The sequence below is a fragment of the Balaenoptera physalus genome (genome assembly GCF_965194825.1).
Source record: "Balaenoptera physalus genome assembly, contig: HAP1_SCAFFOLD_1144, whole genome shotgun sequence".
Classification (NCBI taxonomy): Eukaryota; Metazoa; Chordata; class Mammalia; order Artiodactyla; family Balaenopteridae; genus Balaenoptera; species Balaenoptera physalus.
Window position 1 is genome coordinate 27,725 of NW_028125650.1, and position 25,431 is coordinate 53,155.

Below are 25,431 nucleotides of genomic sequence, written 5' to 3' on the forward strand. Positions count from 1 at the left end.
TTTCCAGACACTCATGGGTAGTGCCTACCTTTACCAACATTCTAGCACGACTATGTTACCTGGAGTTACTGACCACAGCCAGATCTCCACTTCAGCTCCTTCCTATCTAGCTGTTCTTGAGTGGGACATCACAGGAAGCACTGAAAAGAATTCCTCTTCACTCGGAGACTTTACTCTGGCACTCACTGACCGGCACCCAGCTGCTTCCTCCATGTTTATGGCAGCCCAGTATGATAAAACTTCAGATGCCAATAACATGGTCCCTCTATATCCATCACTTACTGCCAGGCTTGCTTAGGTAACACCATCTCAGATTCCAAATCAGGAGCATAGCCGCCTGTCACTTCCCTACCAGGAAGGAAGCCAGGTATATTACTATAACCAAGGCACACTGGGGTCTTCACTGTATGGAGAACTTGGCTCCTGCCCGCAATCCTATGGCTCCGCGTCATACACAGGAAGTAGGGCCTCTGCGCAACCAGAAATGGGAATGGGACTGAAGGAGATTCAGCCCGCAAATATCCGACCACCAGCTTCCACCTCTGCAATCTGCCACCCTGTGTCTGCTCAACGCATCACAGAAACAAGTTTTCAAGGTGAGTATACAAACGGCAGAGAAAGTTGAAGAATGAGGTCGGCATTCACAAACGGGGTCAAATCGACAGCTGGGAAGGGGTGTAGAGACAGGTAGAATTTAGATGCTGAGCCTTTAATAACCACTACCTTCTCTCAGTGCTCTCTGTTTTTAGACTCTATATAAGAACAGCTAGGGCTTCCCTGGTGGCGCCTGCCAATGCAGGGGACACGGCTTCGAGCCCCGGTCTGCGAAGATCCCACATGCCGTGCAGCAACTAAGCGCATGTGCCACAACGACTGAGCCTGCATTCCAGAGCCCGTGAGCCGCAACTACCGAAGCCCACGCGCCTACAGCCCATGCTCCGCAACAAGAGAGGCCACCGCGATGAGAAGCCCGCACACCGCAACCAAGAGTAGACCCCGCTAGCCGCAACTAGAGAAAGCCCGTGCACAGCAATGAGGACCCAGTGCAGCCAAAAAAACAAATACGTAGAATAAATAAGTTCAATCAATCAATCAATCAATGAACGTAAATTAAAAAAAAAAAACAAACAAAAAAACAGAACACCTAATGCAGGTGGGAAGGTGGGAGGGACACTGTAAAGGTCATCTATGCTACATGTACAAGAACCCCGAGAGCACACCAATAGGTACCACATTTTTCACTGCTGTAGCCGAGCATTCCCCCTGTACTACCACACTGTAGCACTCCCTTCCCTCGTCTACTGCTACAGTCTCTTTGGAAGGTGTTTCAGAACTCTTGTTATGAGAGTGCCAGTTGAACTGTCCTCACTTCCGTCATTTATACCAGGATTTAAGACCTTGTGGTCCGAGATCCTGTCCAGAGAGCAAGCAGGCTAAGACTCTGTCTTTGTTTCTATATTTCATCAGAAAGGGCTCTACCCCCTCTCCTAGTTCATGGTGTGAAGTGTTCTTAGCCTCTCGGGAAAGTGGGGAGAATTCAAAGGACTCTCTATGAGAATGCTAGGCTTTGTAAAACATTTCAGTTTTTTAAAAAGAAGACTCATTTTGTATTGGACTTACAACAGTCCTATGAGATACAAAGAGAGCCAAGGATCAGTGACATGAAATGATCACCAGTAAGAATTACAACAGTCACCGCTTACCTCGTAGCATAGGGCACTGTCCATGATCCTTAAGAAGAGTTAGTAGAAATGCCTTGCCCATCTTGCCCCTGAACCCCTTGAAAGGTACACGACTGCTGTGTTGGTGTTTAGGGGGAGCATCTCACTTACCCGGGACTGACTTCTCCCTTGATTCCTCTGTAGTGATGGAGACTTCCCCGCTGATGAAAAATTCCCTGGGATTGCAACCTCCAAGCCACACCGCTTTCCTATGGAATGACAGAGAACTTCAGAGAACTTGTCAAGATGAAACACCAGTCTGCGGGAGAAAGGGAAGAAGAGAACGATGGAAATCGTTTCTGGGAAACTATTTTTACATTATGTTTTGTTTGTTCCTGGTAAATAAACTGAAATCTTCTTAACATTCAAACAAAATCTAAACCACTAAATTCAACAACACAGGAGTATAACTTTTGAAAAAAATTTCTTTGGCTGCGCAGCATGTGGGATCTTAGCTCCCCAACCAGGGATTGAACCCACGCCTGCTGCATTGGAAGCGCAGAGTCTTCACCACTGGACCACCAGGGAAGTCCCAGGAATAGAACTTTTAAAGGAGAAGGTATAAACCCCTGGGTTATATGAACTGGAGATTTTTAGTAAGAAGTCAATAGATCTTTTGTTAGGCACATTTTATGTTAGGCTGTCTCCCTGCACAGGACGCAGGCGCCTTGAAAATGGAAATCACATGCCTCTATAGTACGTCCCTCTTCTTTCTGCTTTGCAGTTTGCTGCTCCACTTGTTCAACCCCACCTAGTAATAACCTATACTTCCCTTGTTCCTGTTTTCCCATCTGGAAAACAGACAAAAGGCAACCAAACAACGCAAAGGTCTCAACAAATAAGGGATACCCAAAACCAGAGATGGCCAGAACTTCTGTATCCCTCATGAAACCTAGCCCGGTGTTCAATACTTAGGTATCATTAATACATGCGTGTTGACTGAAACAGTTGAAACGCAATTCTTCCACTTCCCAGTTTAGTTTTAGTCCTCATACAAAACCTGATCATCAAATTCCTTAATGCTAGGAATCACAGTGAAAAATAATTTCTCAACTGACTTCTGTCAGATGAGTGAGAACTAAGGTTAATTCAGTGTATCTGAAGCATAGAAAGTGAGGGCAAACGTGGCACAAGATGGGGCTAGAGAAGCAGAGAGGATTCTAGAGCACGCAGAGTCTTAAAGGCCACCAGTGTGTTTTCTATTCTCAAAACAATGTTTGTGAGCGATGTTTATGAGCAATGTTCCAACTTGCTTTGAAGCTTTCTTGTGTGAAGAATGGATTGGAGGGAAACAAGATATATGGACACTAGTTAGGACCTAATCGCAACAGACAGGCAAGTTCAGTATTAGGATGTTGAGGGAGAGCTGACAGATTCCAAAGAAATTCAGGAGATAAACTGAAGCGGGCTTCATGGGGTATGAGATGGAGGAAAGGAAGGTCTTAGGGAATTAAAGGGTTTACTGCACACATGAGCAGAGTCTCAAAATTAATCATTTGAACGTACAGAGGGGGATCGATCTCCCAAATGACACCGGTTAGGAAGCAACGGTACGCCCTGTAGAATTCCTAGAGACAGCACAAATCAACTGTTTCGATGGAAAATTCGGCGGGACCCTTGATTTCCATGGGAATATAGAGAAAAGAGACACTGATCTGGCTTGCAGGTATTTAGGAAGTTGTTAGCCTGACATCACATACTAGTCTCATGTAAGTAGGCCGTCTGAAGTATGAAGCTTAGGGGAAAAACCTTGAAGAAAACTTAAAAGCTTAAGCCACACCTCTATACTACACCACCTTTCACAGTTTCTTCTCAGATAAGCAGCATCCCCATCAGTGAAGAAACTCACATCCCATAATAGGAACAACAGGCCTAAAAATTAAATGTGTGTCTTTGGAGGTCCCATCTATGCGATATCTTCCTGGTACCAGAAAAGTCCCCAGGAAGATCGATCTTTGCACCCCTGAAAGCTTACCACCAAGGAAAATGACTAGGTCCATAGATTTCCTCCCTCAAACCAGCCTACCTCACACATAAATCACTAGCAACTCAGCCCTTAACTCACATTATCACAGTCACAAGAGTGGTTAGGGAGAAAAGCACTAACCAGGGGAACTAACACAGAGGCAATCCAGGCCAAGCTGGGCTGGTGGCAGATATCTGCTCCTTACGCTCGGGTGCATAATGCGACTCACCACAATGCCTTTTTCACAGACCCTTTTTAAAGTTTCTCCACAAAATCCAACAGCTCAAGTTAGTTCATGACGCTTCAAGGTAAACAATCGTCAAGCGAAAAACATGCAATATGTCTTACAATGTTGGATTCCTTACAAATAGGACAAGGAAATAACCATGTAGACAACACCAGAGCATTTGAAAACATCTGCGTTCTACAAACATACCAGTGAATGCTATAAATAAGGTAATATGACATAAAACAAAATGAAAACTAGATGTGAGACTGTTCTCTTCAGTGTACAGACTTCATGGCAGTTGCTGCACGATCTAGCTACTTATATCTACAACTCTCTGTTCTGTTAATACAAAATGAGGCCCAAGTGTGTCAACTTGTTTCCCACAGAAACCAAAAAACCTACATGCATCTCTTTTCTCCTGTGCCCTTTCACCTTACCTGCTCCCAGTTCTCCACCAATGTCCTCCTCTTTCTCTAATTATTCTCCTCTTCATTGTGCTTGGCCTTGCACCCAAGCATGCAAGACAGAGAGTCCTAGAGGTCCGAGATTCTAGAGGGGCTGTTTGCAAGGGGGAGGAGATTACGGTAACTGCCACACTGTATATACTTCTGTGCAAAGAAAGAGGGACAGTGTTCAGAATGTCTCTCACATATAAAAAGAGCTGGATGGCAGGATACCTGTGTGGCCCAAGGAACTAGAGCTAGCAAATCATGGGCAAAACAATTGCAACCAAAGGCTGGAAGAGGAAAGGTCTGCAACCAGCTCTGTCTCCTAGCTCTCTGGTATTTGCTGCCAATGGGCAGAGTCTATTTCGTGAAGCATCAAGCACTGAAAAGAAGACTCCTGCTGCTGGAAGTTGACAGGAAGGAACATCCAATGCAAGATCAAGGCTTGTCCTAGAAGCAATGCCCATAATGGAAGAAAAAAAAAAAAAAAAAAAAGAAAGCGGAAGAGAAATGTTAAGTCGCAAGTCCAACCTGGCCCCCAGCCTAGCCCAGCCCAAGGAAGGTAGGAGTCAAGGAGAAGAAACTAAAAGAGAAGAGCCTTGGACCACAACATTCTCCACAGGGTACACTCAACAAACTTCACCCTGCTCTTTAACCAAGTTACAACTGTAATAGTTCAAACTACATGGCTCTTTCCTTCCTAAGGATACTAGTTAAATAAGATCTATATAGCTCTAAGTATATGATACATAAAATAGAATACTCTGTAGAATATAAGTAACTGTTAGTTAATTATATTAATGAACGTCTGTAAGAAATGTTGCAATGATTTCCCTAATGGAAGAGCCTGGGGGAGGTAAATCTGTCTTCTAGGATTTCCTCCCCAGAGCTCAGAAATTGAGGGGTTGTTTTAGCTCTCCTACGCTCTCTTCACCCAAGCCCGCCCTCCTGTTGGGGATCGGACCTCCCTATTGGCTAGCTCATACCTTTCAACTGCCTGCTTTGTGACATCACTCTCCTATCAAACCTACTACCACTTGGTAGAGGTCTTGGGGTTTCCGTGGAGCCGTTTGGACCAGTAACCAGTGACCTTTGTACTGGACACGTGCGCCGTTCAGCTGCAGCCACTCAGACATCCTCTAGTGTTGTCTCCTCATCCCTTGTACCTGCAGTTGATGTCTCCTCTTCTCTGACCATGTCAGGTAAGAAAAGAAACTTTGGAAAGTTTTGCGTTCGATTTCTTTTGCCCCTAAATTGAGGAGGAGATTCAAAATAGCGTGGAATAATGAGGGAAAGTATTGAACTACAAGTCTGGAGACCTAATTTCAGTTTTGACTTTGACGTTTACTGTCTGTGTGACTTTGGACAAATCACTGACTGCCTCACAAAGCCTGCTGCTTTCCTTATCTGTTACGTTAGGATACCACATTGGGTTGATCACTCTGATCCCCTTCTTTTCCAATATTGAGCCTTAAAGGGTACCCATGTAGAAAATGAAATCAGAGACTTCTCAAAAGAGTGTTTCAACAGAAACATAGAAAAGCCAGGTGACACAGAAAACTAGCGATATATACCAAGATGTTTCATCTCCAATGGTCTCCCTCCACTAGTATTTCGACTAGTTGAAAAGAGAGAATAGGGAGAGAGGATGGAGAGTACTGGGCTATATAGGGAGGCACAGAGTCAAACGTAAGCAAGTTTAGGATTGTTTTCATTAGCACAGGCCAACAGGAACCAAGAGATGGGAAAAAAATATAAGAATGAAGAGGGAAAGCATAGAGGAGCTCTCAAGAAAGAGGCAGTTTGCCATGGAATGTTGATGGGAGCCAAAGATTTTAAATTAAAGCAGAAACAGCACAGAGGGAAATCTGCTCAGAGCAGGGCAAAACAAAGCTGATGGTAGCAAATCCTTACATTAACAGACTAAGAAGGAAAGTAAGGCCAGAACAGGGGATCACCAGGAAGGGCAGCCTATCAGAAAAGTCATACTCCGTTTTCTTTCTTTTATTGCCTCTCTGAATACAGCTGGCACTTGACAGTTTGGAATAGAAACATTTTAGAAGTATGTTTTAGAAATGATGCTTCCTAGAAACCAGAAACCAAAGTGGTTATCTAGGGGGCTGCTTTTCAGTGTTCTATTCTTTCTAATTTTTAAACTAGGTAGACATTTGACCAATTAAACATTTTAAATGATATCTTCTACATTGAATCAGAAGGACTATTTCCTTTGTGTGATATGTAGCTTCTAAGGCAAGGTTGCTTTTCAATTTTTACAGTTATTTCCTTCCTAACACAGAGAGCACATTGATCAACAGCCATCGTTCGCTTGTAGATCTTAGCTACCGGAGAAGAAAAAGAAAAAGTCAAGCCCCACATCTCTAATTCCCCATTTAGGGAATTCCCTGGCGGTCCAGCGCTTAGGACTCGGTGCTTTCACGGCCAGGGCCACGCGGCGCGGCAAAAGAAAAAAAGAAAACACAAACATCCACATTTATCTAAAACAATGTTGTGGAGTCCTTTGGATTTTCTTACATTTGAAAATCTTTTTTAATTGGATTCTAGGGATGATGGTTTTTTGAGGTCTTGGGATGTCATCTTCTTGGATGTGGAAGATGATTCTAAGTTCTAGGATAAATACAAAAACCTTCTTGATACTTTTTAAGCTTCCTTTCTGCTTATTATATGAGTTATATTCATGGAAAGATATATTTCTCCTAGGCTTAATACCTGTTACTTGCTGGGTAAAAATATGAATGAGCACAATAATGAAACTCTTTTACACTTACTATTTTGCTGTCTGCTTTGTACCGGTTTTCATTGAAATACTTGTCTATATATGTTGTGGCTACCTATACATTCACATTTGTTGCATTCTGTTGCTTGTTGTGCATTTTTTACTGATTTATCGTCTCTGTCTGTATGCATTGGCTAGGAATTCATTCACCTCTATCACCTCCATCGTGTTTTTTGGTTAATAGTATTCACTAAAATAGAGTGGGCAAAATTCACTTTCATAATATTGCATGTATGGTACAGAATGTCATTTGTTAGTAAATTCATTAGGCTTTGATACTTGCCCACATACCCCAGTTTTCATTAATATCTATGGATTTCTTTTTCGTTACGTAACATGTTTTTCATGATTTTTCTTTGTCTTTCTAGAACTTATTGTATCTTCCTCCATATAAATCATACGCAATAGATCAGCTTATTCATCTATTAATTATTACTGCTATTATTATTGGTGGTGGTGTTATAACCACTTTATAGATGAGTAATCTGAAGTAATCAGATAACTTTTCTCTTTCCAAAAGCACTTAAGAAATCCACTTTCGGGTAATCATTTTGAGGTAGGATGAGAAACCAGGCTTGAAGAGGGCAAAAATGACTCTTTCAGTTCACCAGTTGGACTGAGCTATACGTCAACTCTAGGTAATAGCGTGGGAACTGCACAAGCAAAGGGAGACACTGAAGATGACAATGGTAATGGCCGTACTGTTTTCTAATGGACAAAAAAAATGCTTATATTATAAGTTCTATTTCTCCTGCTTTCTGGCACTATCATGCTCAGAGTGGAGTCCTGGCAAGGAAGTCAGGATACTTAGGTTCTGAAACCTGGTAATGACACTAACATAATGAGAGAACCTGAACAAGTCAACCCGACCTCTCTGAGCCTCAGTTTCCTTACTCGTGAAATGAGACTGAAAAAAGAGAAAGTTCTCTAAGGGCCTCCTAGTTCTAAAATGCTTCCAGTCTAGGAAATAGCATAGAAGTCAATACGAGTGCAGGCTGAAGGGAAAGACAGGGCAGGGAGAAGGTTGCTTCCAGCCTAGGGAACAATTTCTGAACCATACCACTTGGCTCTTCTGCCCATCTGTGCCCAAGATGGGAGCACAGGCAGTTAATACAGAAGAGTGGAAAACTGCTCAGTCCTTACAGCCATCATTAACTGTCTGATTTTGGGTTTCTCAGGAAGGGTCGATAGTAGAGGTGTCCTGAGAGCAAGAACCTTAAGATAATGCTGTTCCTCAAACGTAGTGAGAATTTCTCAACCTCCCTGAGTTTTTCATGACCCTCTTGTTCTTACAGAAAATTTCCAAAATCCATCTCTACTTGGAACTCTAAATTCTCTGCAGCATTCTCTTCCTGTGGTGAGCAATGCAACTTCCCTAACACGAAGTGTCTGCAACTTCTCCAGAGTCTCTGCCCCTGCCGTCAGTTCGGCATCGGCTACCGGTACCCCTTTCCAGACACTCATGGGTAGTGCCTACCTTTACCAACATTCTAGCACGACTATGTTATCTGGAGTTACTGACCACAGCCAGATCTCCACTTCAGCTCCTTCCTATCCAGGTGTTCTTGAGTGGGACATCACAGGAAGCACTGAAAAGAATTCCTCTTCACTCGGAGACTTTACTCTGGCACTCACTGACCGGCACGCAGCTGCTTCCTCCATGTTTATGGCAGCCCAGTATGATAAAACTTCAGACGCCAATAACATGGTCCCTCTATATCCATCACTTTCTGCCAGGCTTGCTCAGGGAGCACCATCTCAGATTCCAAATCAGGGGCATAGCCGCCTGTCACTTCCCTACCAGGAAGGAAGCCAGGTATATTACTATAACCAAGGCACACTGGGGTCTTCACTGTATGGAGAACTTGGCTCCTGCCCGCAATCCTATGGCTCCGCGTCATACACAGGAAGTAGGGCCTCTGCGCAACCAGAAATGGGAATGGGACTGAAGGAGATTCAGCCCACAAATATCCGACCACCAGCTTCCACCTCTGCAATCTGCCACCCTGTGTCTGCTCAACGCATCACAGAAACAAGTTTTCAAGGTGAGTATACAAACGGCAGAGAAAGTTGAAGAATGAGGTCGGCATTCACAAATGGGGTCAAATCGACAGCTGGGAAGTGGTGTAGAGACAGGTAGAATTTAGATCCTGAGCCTTTAGTAACCACTACCTTCGCTCAGTGCCCTCTGTTTTTAGACTCTATATAAGAACACCTAGGGCTTCCCTGGTGGCGCCGTGGTTAAGAATCCGCCTGCCAATGCAATGCGGGGGACACGGGTTCGAGCCCTGGTCTGGGAAGATCCCACATGCCGTGGAGCAACTAAGCCCATGTGCCACAACGACTGAGCCTGCATTCTAGAGCCCGTGAGCCGCAACTACCGAAGCCCACGCGCCTAGAGCGCATGCTCCGCAACAAGAGAAGCCCGCACAGCGCAACCAAGAGTAGACCCCGCTAGCCGCAACTAGAGAAAGCCCGTGCACAGCAATGAAGACCCTGTGCAGCCAAAAAAATAAATACGTAGAATAAATAAGTTCAAACAATCAATCAATAAATAAACGTAAATTAAAAAAAACAAAAAAACAAAAAGAACACCTAATGCAGGTGGGAAGGTGGCAGGGACACTGTAAAGGTCATCTATGCTACATGTACAAGAACCCCGAGAGCACACCAATAGGTACCACATTTTTCACTGCTGTAGCCGAGCATTCCCCCTGTACTACCACACTGTAGCACTCCCTTCCCTCGTCTACTGCTACAGTCTCTTTGGAAGGTGTCTCAGAACTCTTGTTATGAGAGTGCCAGTTGAAGTGTCCTCACTTCCGTCATTTATACCAGGATTTAAGACCTTGTGGTCCGAGATCCTGTCCAGAGAGCAAGCAGGCTAAGACTCTGTCTTTGTTTCTGTATTTCATCAGAAAGGGCTCTACCCCCTCTCCTAGTTCATGGTGTGAAGTGTTCTTAGCCTCTCGGGAAAGTGGGGAGAATTGAAAGGACTCTATATGAGAATGCTAGGCTTTGTAAAACATTTCAGTTGTTTAAAAAGAAGACTCATTTTGTATTGGACTTACAACAGTCCTATGAGATACAAAGAGAGCCAAGGATCAGTGACATGAAATGATCACCAGTTAAGCATTACAACAGTCACCGCTTACCTCGTAGCATAGGGCACTGTCCATGATCCTTAAGAAGAGTTAGTAGAAATGCCTTGCCCATCTTGCCCCTGAACCCCTTGAAAGGTACACGACTGCTGTGTTGGTGTTTAGGGGGAGCATCTCATTTACCAGGGACTGACTTCTCCCTTGATCCCTTTGTAGTGATGGAGACTTCCCTGGTGATGAAAAATTCCCTGGGATTGCAACCTCCAAGCCAGACGTTTTGTGTGACACAAACTCAAGAACTCCCCAAGTCCTGCAGTAGCAGAAACAGTCACATACTTGAGAGTAACCCACCATCTGAACTTGGGGACATTTCAGTGACAGCTCCAGTCCAGAGTGCCAGGCGTCTCCTGGCCCTGCCTCCAGCTCCAAGCCAGGGACAAACAGAGAGTAAGAACGTGGAGGATATCAAAACCAAGCTGTCAAAGCCTCTGGAGGCCTACCAGATCCCAATAGAAAACCAAGATCCTCCACTACTCCCTTTAGGAATCCCTGATATTCCCCAGCCGCTGGCCTGCACCGATCCCCTCAGCCAAGAGGAGCAGCCTGGTTCTGAAAATGCTGATCTGGGAGAGAACAGCCTGAGTCGTCAGGACCTAGGGACACTTGAAAATGGGACTGAACCTAGCAGTGGTCTTGCAGACATTACTACACTGGCGGAGGATATTCACCTTCCCCAGCTCTTTAATTCTTGGAAAGATCTTGATCGATCCCAAGGTCCCAACGTGATCAAAGCTGAAGACACCAGAGCCATTAAGGTGAATCAGGTGCAGGAAAAGCCAAGTGTCGTAAAGGTTCCCTCTGATCAACCCAGGAAGAACAAACAGAAAGCCTCTGAGCCTATCGGTGGTGCTCCCAAGGCCAAAATCCAGCCAAAGGATCCAGAGTGCCTGTTAGGGGGAGAAGCGGTTATATGCACTGCTGCAGTCAGTGACAGGGCTCCTGCGAACACGGCCAAGCACTCTCAAGGCAAACCTCAGAAAGCTGCATCCGGAAAGATCAGCAAAACTGAGAGCCATGGGCAGGAAAAGACCAAAAGGACCAGAGGAAGAAACAAGGCTGAAGAGAACAAGCAGTCAGGGAACAAAGTCAAGGCAGAAGACAAGCCAGCAATCCCCAACACGAAGCGAAAGGAACACCAAACTGAGCTTCGCCAAGAGAGCTTTCAAAAGCCTCGAACCTCCCTTGGCGTGCGCATGCTGGAGTCTGTGAAGGTTCTTCATGCGCTGGGGAAGAAGAATGAGACGAAAACTGGGCTCTCTTCCTGTCGGCTCTTGGGAAATTCAAGCAACCCCAAAGACCCCCAGCCACCCCCAGCGATCCAGCCACGGCGGCATACCCCACGTGAGGGTAAGAGGCCTGAGAAAACGCAAGTCCAAGCCCAGAAAGCAGACAGCAGTGCTGAAACAGAGTGTCCATCTCCATCCCAGTGTGAGCGGCCTCCTCCTGGGAAGGTCAAGTTGATACCTCTGCCTTTTTCTGCCTGGGACAAGCCTCAAGCTCGACCCGCTCCTCGGAGGCCACAGTCTCTGGCCTCACATCGGCCTGCTGTGGCTTACCGTGCCCAGCCTGGTTCTACTGACTCAGCTCAACCTGCTGCAGTCAATTCATCCCAGCCAGCTCCTGCCTCTTTGCCAGGTCCCGCCAAACCAGCTCAGCCAACTGTGGCCAACCCAACCCAACCGGCTTGGACCAACCATACCCAGCCTCGTGTCCCTCAGCCTGCTGCTCCTAGGCCTGCACCCTACAAAACTTCATCTGGCGCTTCTCTCCAGCGCGAGCCTGTTCCCCCTGCTGTGACTAAGCGCCAGTCCCCACCCAAGCTCCAAACCCAACTTCTACTCCAAGACTTCAGCAAGCAACGAGTTCCATGGAGGGAACCCAACGTGCCTGAGCCAGTCATGTCAAAGCCCATCGAACAAGAGCAGAGGCCAGAGCGAGAGGCCATGAAGAGGCGGGCTCAACAACAACGGGAGAATGCTGCCAGATACACCTCTTCGGGGAAGCTGCAATTTTTCACCCAGAGGGACAAAGAAATGGAAATTGCTGACTACTACGGATACGTCAGGTGACAGCTGCTAGGATTCTTGCTGCCACCTTGGCTACCAGCGGTTCTTCCATACATAGGTAAGATAGGTATAGAACCGAATAAGTAAATGGAATAGAATTAATAGATGAGTAATAAACCTTTCGAATTTTGAGATGCTGCTAACTGGGGCGTGAGAAAGGAAGGCCTGAAAGTTGGATGGGAGAATGAAGGAAAGGGGTAAAAACTGAGGAAAGAGGAAGGAACTTGGCCCAGGGCTAGGAAGGCCAAAAGAGACGTATGGATTTAGGAAAGGAAGCAGGAGTGAGGATGAAATGGCAGAAGTAAAAAGCAGGGTCAGGGGTCTGGGTTGAAAGAACACAATTGGAGTAGAGTTGAAGGTGACAGGAGATGAGTCTAGGTTTACTAGGAGAAATAGAAACAAAGTCTCTCGGGGAGGTTGGCCTTAAGTCTCACAACCACCAGATAGGTATTTCAGAAAACAAGAGGTTCACGACACATCTCTGAAAGGTTTGAGTTGCCTTATTCAGGTGTGATTATAGTGGGGGAATAGGCAAATCTACCAGAGAAGTGGCTAGGGCTCAGAGTCCTCCTAGGGGCAGCTGACGACAGGGCCAGAGCCAAGGGAACTGCTGTATCAGGAGGCCCACGAACAAATCAGGGGCATAGCCGCCTGTCACTTCCCTACCAGGAAGGAAGCCAGGTATATTACTATAACCAAGGCACACTGGGGTCTTCACTGTATGGAGAACTTGGCTCCTGCCCGCAATCCTATGGCTCCGCGTCATACACAGGAAGTAGGGCCTCTGCGCAACCAGAAATGGGAATGGGACTGAAGGAGATTCAGCCCACAAATATCCGACCACCAGCTTCCACCTCTGCAATCTGCCACCCTGTGTCTGCTCAACGCATCACAGAAACAAGTTTTCAAGGTGAGTATACAAACGGCAGAGCAAGTTGAAGAATGAGGTCGGCATTCACAAACGGGGTCAAATCGACAGCTGGGAAGGGGTGTAGAGACAGGTAGAATTTAGATCCTGAGCCTTTAATAACCACTACCTTCTCTCAGTGCTCTCTGTTTTTAGACTCTATGTAAGAACAGCTAGGGCTTCCCTGGTGGCGCCTGCCAATGCAGGGGACACGGCTTCGAGCCCCGGTCTGCGAAGATCCCACATGCCGTGCAGCAACTAAGCGCATGTGCCACAACGACTGAGCCTGCATTCCAGAGCCCGTGAGCCGCAACTACCGAAGCCCACGCGCCTACAGCCCATGCTCCGCAACAAGAGAGGCCACCGCGATGAGAAGCCCGCACACCGCAACCAAGAGTAGACCCCGCTAGCCGCAACTAGAGAAAGCCCGTGCAGAGCAATGAGGACCCAGTGCAGCCAAAAAAATAAATACGTAGAATAAATAAGTTCAATCAATCAATCAATAAACGTAAATTAAAAAAAAAAAAACAAACAAAAAAACAGAACACCTAATGCAGGTGGGAAGGTGGGAGGGACACTGTAAAGGTCATCTATGCTACATGTACAAGAACCCCGAGAGCACACCAATAGGTACCACATTTTTCACTGCTGTAGCCGAGCATTCCCCCTGTACTACCACACTGTAGCACTCCCTTCCCTCGTCTACTGCTACAGTCTCTTTGGAAGGTGTTTCAGAACTCTTGTTATGAGAGTGCCAGTTGAACTGTCCTCACTTCTGTCATTTATACCAGGATTTAAGACCTTGTGGTCCGAGATCCTGTCCAGAGAGCAAGCAGGCTAAGACTCTGTCTTTGTTTCTATATTTCATCAGAAAGGGCTCTACCCCCTCTCCTAGTTCATGGTGTGAAGTGTTCTTAGCCTCTCGGGAAAGTGGGGAGAATTCAAAGGACTCTCTATGAGAATGCTAGGCTTTGTAAAACATTTCAGTTTTTTAAAAAGAAGACTCATTTTGTATTGGACTTACAACAGTCCTATGAGATACAAAGAGAGCCAAGGATCAGTGACATGAAATGATCACCAGTAAGAATTACAACAGTCACCGCTTACCTCGTAGCATAGGGCACACTGTCCATGATCCTTAAGAAGAGTTAGTAGAAATGCCTTGCCCATCTTGCCCCTGAACCCCTTGAAAGGTACACGACTGCTGTGTTGGTGTTTAGGGGGAGCATCTCACTTACACGGGACTGACTTCAACCTTGATTCCTCTGTAGTGATGGAGACTTCCCCGCTGATGAAAAATTCCCTGGGATTGCAACCTCCAAGCCAGACCGCTTTCCTATGGAATGACAGAGAACTTCAGAGAACTTGTCAAGATGAAACACCAGTCAGTCTGCGGGAGAAAGGGAAGAAGAGAACGATGGAAATCGTTTCTGGGAAACTATTTTTACATTATGTTTTGTTTGTTCCTGGTAAATAAACTGAAATCTTCTTAACATTCAAACAAAATCTAAACCACTAAATTCAACAACACAGGAGTATAACTTTTGAAAAAAATTTCTTTGGCTGCGCAGCATGTGGGATCTTAGCTCCCCAACCAGGGACTGAACCTACGCCTGCTGCATTGGAAGCGCAGAGTCTTCACCACTGGACCACCAGGGAAGTCCCAGGAATAGAACTTTTAAAGGAGAAGGTATAAACCCCTGGGTTATATGAACTGGAGATTTTTAGTAAGAAGTCAATAGATCTTTTGTTAGGCACATTTTATGTTAGGCTGTCTCCCTGCACAGGACGCAGGCGCCTTGAAAATGGAAATCACATCCCTCTATAGTACGTCCCTCTTCTTTCTGCTTTGCAGTTTGCTGCTCCACTTGTTCAACCCCACCTAGTAATAACCTATACTTCCCTTGTTCCTGTTTTCCCATCTGGAAAACAGACAAAAGGCAACCAAACAACGCAAAGGTCTCAACAAATAAGGGATACCCAAAACCAGAGATGGCCAGAACTTCTGTATCCCTCATGAAACCTAGCCCGGTGTTCAATACTTAGGTATCATTAATACATGCGTGTTGACTGAAACAGTTGAAACGCAATTCTTCCACTTCCCAGTTTAGTTTTAGTCCTCATACAAAACCTGATCATCAAATTCCTTAATGCTAGGAATCACAGTGAAAAATAATTTCTCAACTGACTTCTGTCAGATGAGTGAGAACTAAGGTTAATTCAGTGTATCTGAAGCATAGAAAGTGAGGGCAAACGTGGCACAAGATGGGGCTAGAGAAGCAGAGAGGATTCTAGAGCACGCAGAGTCTTAAAGGCCACCAGTGTGTTTTCTATTCTCAAAACAATGTTTGTGAGCGATGTTTATGAGCAATGTTCCAACTTGCTTTGAAGCTTTCTTGTGTGAAGAATGGATTGGAGGGAAACAAGATATATGGACACTAGTTAGGACCTAATCGCAACAGACAGGCAAGTTCAGTATTAGGATGTTGAGGGAGAGCTGACAGATTCCAAAGAAATTCAGGAGATAAACTGAAGCGGGCTTCATGGGGTATGAGATGGAGGAAAGGAAGGTCTTAGGGAATTAAAGGGTTTACTGCACACATGAGCAGAGTCTCAAAATTAATCATTTGAACGTACAGAGGGGGATCGATCTCCCAAATGACACCGGTTAGGAAGCAACGGTACGCCCTGTAGAATTCCTAGAGACAGCACAAATCAACTGTTTCGATGGAAAATTCGGCGGGACCCTTGATTTCCATGGGAATATAGAGAAAAGAGACACTGATCTGGCTTGCAGGTATTTAGGAAGTTGTTAGCCTGACATCACATACTAGTCTCATGTAAGTAGGCCGTCTGAAGTATGAAGCTTAGGGGAAAAACCTTGAAGAAAACTTAAAAGCTTAAGCCACACCTCTATACTACACCACCTTTCACAGTTTCTTCTCAGATAAGCAGCATCCCCATCAGTGAAGAAACTCACATCCCATAATAGGAACAACAGGCCTAAAAATTAAATGTGTGTCTTTGGAGGTCCCATCTATGCGATATCTTCCTGGTACCAGAAAAGTCCCCAGGAAGATCGATCTTTGCATCCCTGAAAGCTTACCACCAAGGAAAATGACTAGGTCCATAGATTTCCTCCCTCAAACCAGCCTACCTCACACATAAATCACTAGCAACTCAGCCCTTAACTCACATTATCACAGTCACAAGAGTGGTTAGGGAGAAAAGCACTAACCAGGGGAACTAACACAGAGGCAATCCAGGCCAAGCTGGGCTGGTGGCAGATATCTGCTCCTTACGCTCGGGTGCATAATGCGACTCACCACAATGCCTTTTTCACAGACCCTTTTTAAAGTTTCTCCACAAAATCCAACAGCTCAAGTTAGCTCATGACGCTTCAAGGTAAACAATCGTCAAGAGAAAAACATGCAATATGTCTTACAATGTTGGATTCCTTACAAATAGGACAAGGAAATAACCATGTAGACAAAACCAGAGCATTTGAAAACATCTGCGTTCTACAAACATACCAGTGAATGGTATAAATAAGGTAATATGACATAAAACAAAATGAAAACTAGATGTGAGACTGTTCTCTTCAGTGTACAGACTTCATGGCAGTTGCTGCACGATCTAGCTACTTATATCTACAACTCTCTGTTCTGTTAATACAAAATGAGGCCCAAGTGTGTCAACTTGTTTCCCACAGAAACCAAAAAACCTACATGCATCTCTTTTCTCCGGTGCCCTTTCACCTTACCTGCTCCCAGTTCTCCACCAATGTCCTCCTCTTTCTCTAATTATTCTCCTCTTCATTGTGCTTGGCCTTGCACCCAAGCATGCAAGACAGAGAGTCCTAGAGGTCCGAGATTCTAGAGGGGCTGTTTGCAAGGGGGAGGAGATTACGGTAACTGCCACACTGTATATACTTCTGTGCAAAGAAAGAGGGACAGTGTTCAGAATGTCTCTCACATATAAAAAGAGCTGGATGGCAGGATACCTGTGTGGCCCAAGGAACTAGAGCTAGCAAATCATGGGCAAAACAATTGCAACCAAAGGCTGGAAGAAGAAAGGTCTGCAACCAGCTCTGTCTCCTAGCTCTCTGGTATTTGCTGCCAATGGGCAGAGTCTATTTCGTGAAGCATCAAGCACTGAAAAGAAGACTCCTGCTGCTGGAAGTTGACAGGAAGGAACATCCAATGCAAGATCAAGGCTTGTACTAGAAGCAATGCCCATAATGGAAGAAAAAAAAAAAAAAAAAAGAAAGCGGAAGAGAAATGTTAAGTCGCAAGTCCAACCTGGCCCCCAGCCTAGCCCAGCCCAAGGAAGGTAGGAGTCAAGGAGAAGAAACTAAAAGAGAAGAGCCTTGGACCACAACATTCTCCACAGGGTACACTCAACAAACTTCACCCTGCTCTTTAACCAAGTTACAACTGTAATAGTTCAAACTACATGGCTCTTTCCTTCCTAAGGATACTAGTTAAATAAGATCTATATAGCTCTAAGTATATGATACATAAAATAGAATACTCTGTAGAATATAAGTAACTGTTAGTTAATTATATTAATGAACGTCTGTAAGAAATGTTGCAATGATTTCCCTAATGGAAGAGCCTGGGGGAGGTAAATCTGTCTTCTAGGATTTCCTCCCCAGAGCTCAGAAATTGAGGGGTTGTTTTAGCTCTCCTACGCTCTCTTCACCCAAGCCCGCCCTCCTGTTGGGGATCGGACCTCCCTATTGGCTAGCTCATACCTTTCAACTGCCTGCTTTGTGACATCACTCTCCTACCAAACCTACTACCACTTGGTAGAGGTCTTGGGGTTTCCGTGGAGCCGTTTGGACCAGTAACCAGTGACCTTTGTACTGGACACGTGCGCCGTTCAGCTGCAGCCACTCAGACATCCTCTAGTGTTGTCTCCTCATCCCTTGTACCTGCAGTTGATGTCTCCTCTTCTCTGACCATGTCAGGTAAGAAAAGAAACTTTGGAAAGTTTTGCGTTCGATTTCTTGTGCCCCTAAATTGAGGAGGAGATTCAAAATAGCGTGGAATAATGAGGGAAAGTATTGAACTACAAGTCTGGAGACCTAATTTCAGTTTTGACTTTGACGTTTACTGTCTGTGTGACTTTGGACAAATCACTGACTGCCTCACAAAGCCTGCTGCTTTCCTTATCTGTCACGTTAGGATACCACATTGGGTTGATCACTCTGATCCCCTTCTTTTCCAATATTGAGCCTTAAAGGGTACCCATGTAGAAAATGAAATCAGAGACTTCTCAAAAGAGTGTTTCAACAGAAACATAGAAAAGCCAGGTGACACAGAAAACTAGCGATATATACCAAGATGTTTCATCTCCAATGGTCTCCCTCCACTAGTATTTCGACTAGTTGAAAAGAGAGAATAGGGAGAGAGGATGGAGAGTACTGGGCTATATAGGGAGGCACAGAGTCAAACGTAAGCAAGTTTAGGATTGTTTTCATTAGCACAGGCCAACAGGAACCAAGAGATGGGAAAAAAATATAAGAATGAAGAGGGAAAGCATAGAGGAGCTCTCAAGAAAGAGGCAGTTTGCCATGGAATGTTGACGGGAGCCAAAGATTTTAAATTAAAGCAGAAACAGCACAGAGGGAAATCTGCTCAGAGCAGGGCAAAACAAAGCTGATGGTAGCAAATCCTTACATTAACAGACTAAGAAGGAAAGTAAGGCCAGAACAGGGGATCACCAGGAAAGGCAGCCTATCAGAAAAGTCATACTCCGTTTTCTTTCTTTTATTGCCTCTCTGAATACAGCTGGCACTTGACAGTTTGGAATAGAAACATTTTAGAAGTATGTTTTAGAAATGATGCTTCCTAGAAACCAGAAACCAAAGTGGTTATCTAGGGGGCTGCTTTTCAGTGTTCTATTCTTTCTAATTTTTAAACTAGGTAGACATTTGACCAATTAAACATTTTAAATGATATCTTCTACATTGAATCAGAAGGACTATTTCCTTTGTGTGATATGTAGCTTCTAAGGCAAGGTTGCTTTTCATTTTTACAGTTATTTCCTTCCTAACACAGAGAGCACATTGATCAACAGCCATCGTTCGCTTGTAGATCTTAGCTACCGGAGAAGAAAAAGAAAAAGTCAAGCCCCACATCTCTAATTCCCCATTTAGGGAATTCCCTGGCGGTCCAGCGCTTTAGGACTCGGTGCTTTGACGGCCAGGGCCACGCAGCGCGGCAAAAGAAAAAAAGAAAACACAAACATCCACGTTTATCTAAAACAATATTGTGGAGTCCTTTGGATTTTCTTACATTTGAAAATCTTTTTTAATTGGATTCTAGGGATGATGGTTTTTTGAGGTCTTGGGATGTCATCTTCTTGGATGTGGAAGATGATTCTAAGTTCTAGGATAAATACAAAAACCTTCTTGATACTTTTTAAGCTTCCTTTCTGCTTATTATATGAGTTATATTCATGGAAAGATATATTTCTCCTAGGCTTAATACCTGTTACTTGCTGGGTAAAAATATGAATGAGCACAATAATGAAACTCTTTTACACTTACTATTTTGCTGTCTGCTTTGTACCGGTTTTCATTGAAATACTTGTCTATATATGTTGTGGCTACCTATACATTCACATTTGTTGCATTCTGTTGCTTGTTGTGCATTTTTTACTGATTTATCGTCTGTGTCTGTATGCATTGGCTAGGAATTCATTCACCTCTATCACCTCCATCGTGTTTTTTGGTTAATAGTATTCACTAAAATAGAGTGGGCAAAATTCACTTTCATAATATTGCATGTATGGTACAGAATGTCATTTGTTAGTAAATTCATTAGGCTTTGATACTTGCCCACATACCCCAGTTTTCATTAATATCTATGGATTTCTTTTTCGTTACGTAACATGTTTTTCATGATTTTTCTTTGTCTTTCTAGAACTTATTGTATCTTCCTCCATATAAATCATACGCAATAGATCAGCTTATTCATCTATTAATTATTACTGCTATTATTATTGGTGGTGGTGTTATAACCACTTTATAGATGAGTAATCTGAAGTAATCAGATAACTTTTCTCTTTCCAAAAGCACTTAAGAAATCCACTTTCGGGTAATCATTTTGAGGTAGGATGAGAAACCAGGCTTGAAGAGGGCAAAAATGACTCTTTCAGTTCACCAGTTGGACTGAGCTATACGTCAACTCTAGGTAATAGCGTGGGAACTGCACAAGCAAAGGGAGACACTGAAGATGACAATGGTAATGGCCGTACTGTTTTCTAATGGACAAAAAAAATGCTTATATTATAAGTTCTATTTCTCCTGCTTTCTGGCAGTATCATGCTCAGAGTGGAGTCCTGGCAAGGAAGTCAGGATACTTAGGTTCTGAAACCTGGTAATGACACTAACATAATGAGAGAACCTGAACAAGTCAACCCGACCTCTCTGAGCCTCAGTTTCCTTACTCGTGAAATGAGACTGAAAAAAGAGAAAGTTCTCTAAGGGCCTCCTAGTTCTAAAATGCTTCCAGTCTAGGAAATAGCATAGAAGTCAATACGAGTGCAGGCTGAAGGGAAAGACAGGGCAGGGAGAAGGTTGCTTCCAGCCTAGAGAACAATGTCTGAACCATACCACTTGGCTCTTCTGCCCATCTGTGCCCAAGATGGGAGCACAGGCAGTTAATACAGAAGAGTGGAAAACTGCTCAGTCCTTACAGCCATCATTAACTGTCTGATTTTGGGTTTCTCAGGAAGGGTCGATAGTAGAGGTGTCCTGAGAGCAAGAACCTTAAGATAATGCTGTTCCTCAAACGTAGTGAGAATTTCTCAACCTCCCTGAGTTTTTCATGACCCTCTTGTTCTTACAGAAAATTTCCAAAATCCATCTCTACTTGGAACTCTAAATTCTCTGCAGCATTCTCTTCCTGTGGTGAGCAATGCAACTTCCCTAACACGAAGTGTCTGCAACTTCTCCAGAGTCTCTGCCCCTGCCGTCAGTTCGGCATCGGCTACCGGTACCTCTTTCCAGACACTCATGGGTAGTGCCTACCTTTACCAACATTCCAGCACGACTATGTTATCTGGAGTTACTGACCACAGCCAGATCTCCACTTCAGCTCCTTCCTATCCAGGTGTTCTTGAGTGGGACATCACAGGAAGCACTGAAAAGAATTCCTCTTCACTCGGAGACTTTACTCTGGCACTCACTGACCGGCACCCAGCTGCTTCCTCCATGTTTATGGCAGCCCAGTATGATAAAACTTCAGACGCCAATAACATGGTCCCTCTATATCCATCACTTTCTGCCAGGCTTGCTCAGGGAGCACCATCTCAGATTCCAAATCAGGGGCATAGCCGCCTGTCACTTCCCTACCAGGAAGGAAGCCAGGTATATTACTATAACCAAGGCACACTGGGGTCTTCACTGTATGGAGAACTTGGCTCCTGCCCGCAATCCTATGGCTCCGCGTCATACACAGGAAGTAGGGCCTCTGCGCAACCAGAAATGGGAATGGGACTGAAGGAGATTCAGCCCACAAATATCCGACCACCAGCTTCCACCTCTGCAATCTGCCACCCTGTGTCTGCTCAACGCATCACAGAAACAAGTTTTCAAGGTGAGTATACAAACGGCAGAGAAAGTTGAAGAATGAGGTCGGCATTCACAAATGGGGTCAAATCGACAGCTGGGAAGGGGTGTAGAGACAGGTAGAATTTAGATCCTGAGCCTTCAGTAACCACTACCTTCGCTCAGTGCCCTCTGTTTTTAGACTCTATATAAGAACACCTAGGGCTTCCCTGGTGGCGCCGTGGTTAAGAATCCGCCTGCCAATGCAATGCGGGGGACACGGGTTCGAGCCCTGGTCTGGGAAGATCCCACATGCCGTGGAGCAACTAAGCCCATGTGCCACAACGACTGAGCCTGCATTCTAGAGCCCGTGAGCCGCAACTACCGAAGCCCACGCGCCTAGAGCGCATGCTCCGCAACAAGAGAAGCCCGCACACCGCAACCAAGAGTAGACCCCGCTAGCCGCAACTAGAGAAAGCCCGTGCACAGCAATGAAGACCCTGTGCAGCCAAAAAAATAAATACGTAGAATAAATAAGTTCAAACAATCAATCAATAAATAAACGTAAATTAAAAAAAACAAAAAAACAAAAAGAACACCTAATGCAGGTGGGAAGGTGGCAGGGACACTGTAAAGGTCATCTATGCTACATGTACAAGAACCCCGAGAGCACACCAATAGGTACCACATTTTTCACTGCTGTAGCCGAGCATTCCCCCTGTACTACCACACTGTAGCACTCCCTTCCCTCGTCTACTGCTACAGTCTCTTTGGAAGGTGTCTCAGAACTCTTGTTATGAGAGTGCCAGTTGAAGTGTCCTCACTTCCGTCATTTATACCAGGATTTAAGACCTTGTGGTCCGAGATCCTGTCCAGAGAGCAAGCAGGCTAAGACTCTGTCTTTGTTTCTGTATTTCATCAGAAAGGGCTCTACCCCCTCTCCTAGTTCATGGTGTGAAGTGTTCTTAGCCTCTCGGGAAAGTGGGGAGAATTGAAAGGACTCTATATGAGAATGCTAGGCTTTGTAAAACATTTCAGTTGTTTAAAAAGAAGACTCATTTTGTATTGGACTTACAACAGTCCTATGAGATACAAAGAGAGCCAAGGATCAGTGACATGAAATGATCACCAGTTAAGCATTACAACAGTCACCGCTTACCTCGTAGCATAGGGCACTGTCCATGATCCTTAAGAAGAGTTAGTAGAAATGCCTTGCCCATCTTGCCCCTGAACCCCTTGAAAGGTACACGACTGCTGTGTTGGTGTTTAGGGGGAGCATCTCATTTACCAGGGACTGACTTCTCCCTTGATCCCTTTGTAGTGATGGAGACTTCCCTGGTGATGAAAAATTCCCTGGGATTGCAACCTCCAAGCCAGACGTTTTGTGTGACACAAACTCAAGAACTCCCCAAGTCCTGCAGTAGCAGAAACAGTCACATACTTGAGAGTAACCCACCATCTGAACTTGGGGACATTTCAGTGACAGCTCCAGTCCAGAGTGCCAGGCGTCTCCTGGCCCTGCCTCCAGCTCCAAGCCAGGGACAAACAGAGAGTAAGAACGTGGAGGATATCAAAACCAAGCTGTCAAAGCCTCTGGAGGCCTACCAGATCCCAATAGAAAACCAAGATCCTCCACTACTCCCTTTAGGAATCCCTGATATTCCCCAGCCGCTGGCCTGCACCGATCCCCTCAGCCAAGAGGAGCAGCCTGGTTCTGAAAATGCTGATCTGGGAGAGAACAGCCTGAGTCGTCAGGACCTAGGGACACTTGAAAATGGGACTGAACCTAGCAGTGGTCTTGCAGACATTACTACACTGGCGGAGGATATTCACCTTCCCCAGCTCTTTAATTCTTGGAAAGATCTTGATCGATCCCAAGGTCCCAACGTGATCAAAGCTGAAGACACCAGAGCCATTAAGGTGAATCAGGTGCAGGAAAAGCCAAGTGTCGTAAAGGTTCCCTCTGATCAACCCAGGAAGAACAAACAGAAAGCCTCTGAGCCTATCGGTGGTGCTCCCAAGGCCAAAATCCAGCCAAAGGATCCAGAGTGCCTGTTAGGGGGAGAAGCGGTTATATGCACTGCTGCAGTCAGTGACAGGGCTCCTGCGAACACGGCCAAGCACTCTCAAGGCAAACCTCAGAAAGCTGCATCCGGAAAGATCAGCAAAACTGAGAGCCATGGGCAGGAAAAGACCAAAAGGACCAGAGGAAGAAACAAGGCTGAAGAGAACAAGCAGTCAGGGAACAAAGTCAAGGCAGAAGACAAGCCAGCAATCCCCAACACGAAGCGAAAGGAACACCAAACTGAGCTTCGCCAAGAGAGCTTTCAAAAGCCTCGAACCTCCCTTGGCGTGCGCATGCTGGAGTCTGTGAAGGTTCTTCATGCGCTGGGGAAGAAGAATGAGACGAAAACTGGGCTCTCTTCCTGTCGGCTCTTGGGAAATTCAAGCAACCCCAAAGACCCCCAGCCACCCCCAGCGATCCAGCCATGGCGGCATACCCCACGTGAGGGTAAGAGGCCTGAGAAAACGCAAGTCCAAGCCCAGAAACCAGACAGCAGTGCTGAAACAGAGTGTCCATCTCCATCCCAGTGTGAGCGGCCTCCTCCTGGGAAGGTCAAGTTGATACCTCTGCCTTTTTCTGCCTGGGACAAGCCTCAAGCTCGACCCGCTCCTCGGAGGCCACAGTCTCTGGCCTCACATCGGCCTGCTGTGGCTTACCGTGCCCAGCCTGGTTCTACTGACTCAGCTCAACCTGCTGCAGTCAATTCATCCCAGCCAGCTCCTGCCTCTTTGCCAGGTCCCGCCAAACCAGCTCAGCCAACTGTGGCCAACCCAACCCAACCGGCTTGGACCAACCATACCCAGCCTCGTGTCCCTCAGCCTGCTGCTCCTAGGCCTGCACCCTACAAAACTTCATCTGGCGCTTCTCTCCAGCGCGAGCCTGTTCCCCCTGCTGTGACTAAGCGCCAGTCCCCACCCAAGCTCCAAACCCAACTTCTACTCCAAGACTTCAGCAAGCAACGAGTTCCATGGAGGGAACCCAACGTGCCTGAGCCAGTCATGTCAAAGCCCATCAAACAAGAGCAGAGGCCAGAGCGAGAGGCCATGAAGAGGCGGGCTCAACAACAACGGGAGAATGCTGCCAGATACACCTCTTCGGGGAAGCTGCAATTTTTCACCGAGAGGGACAAAGAAATGGAAATTGCTGACTACTACGGATACGTCAGGTGACAGCTGCTAGGATTCTTGCTGCCACCTTGGCTACCAGCGGTTCTTCCATACATAGGTAAGATAGGTATAGAACCGAATAAGTAAATGGAATAGAATTAATAGATGAGTAATAAACCTTTCGAATTTTGAGATGCTGCTAACTGGGGCGTGAGAAAGGAAGGCCTGAAAGTTGGATGGGAGAATGAAGGAAAGGGGTAAAAACTGAGGAAAGAGGAAGGAACTTGGCCCAGGGCTAGGAAGGCCAAAAGAGACGTATGGATTTAGGAAAGGAAGCAGGAGTGAGGATGAAATGGCAGAAGTAAAAAGCAGGGTCAGGGGTCTGGGTTGAAAGAACACAATTGGAGTAG

The 25,431-nt window shown here is 45.5% G+C and overlaps 1 protein-coding gene across 1 annotated transcript; it reads left to right on the forward strand.

The window, feature by feature from the left end:
• Positions 1-13: 13 nt before the first annotated feature.
• Positions 14-25,121, forward strand: LOC309653762 (uncharacterized protein C2orf78-like; the record flags this gene model as incomplete). The annotated part of the gene is made up of 4 exons (XM_082478556.1): positions 14-17; positions 18,179-18,262; positions 21,150-21,899; positions 23,172-25,121. The coding sequence occupies 4 exons, from the start codon at positions 14-16 to the stop codon at positions 25,082-25,084; spliced, it is 2,751 nt and encodes a 916-aa protein (XP_082334682.1). The 3' UTR covers positions 25,085-25,121.
• Between the last annotated feature and the right edge of the window lie 310 nt (positions 25,122-25,431).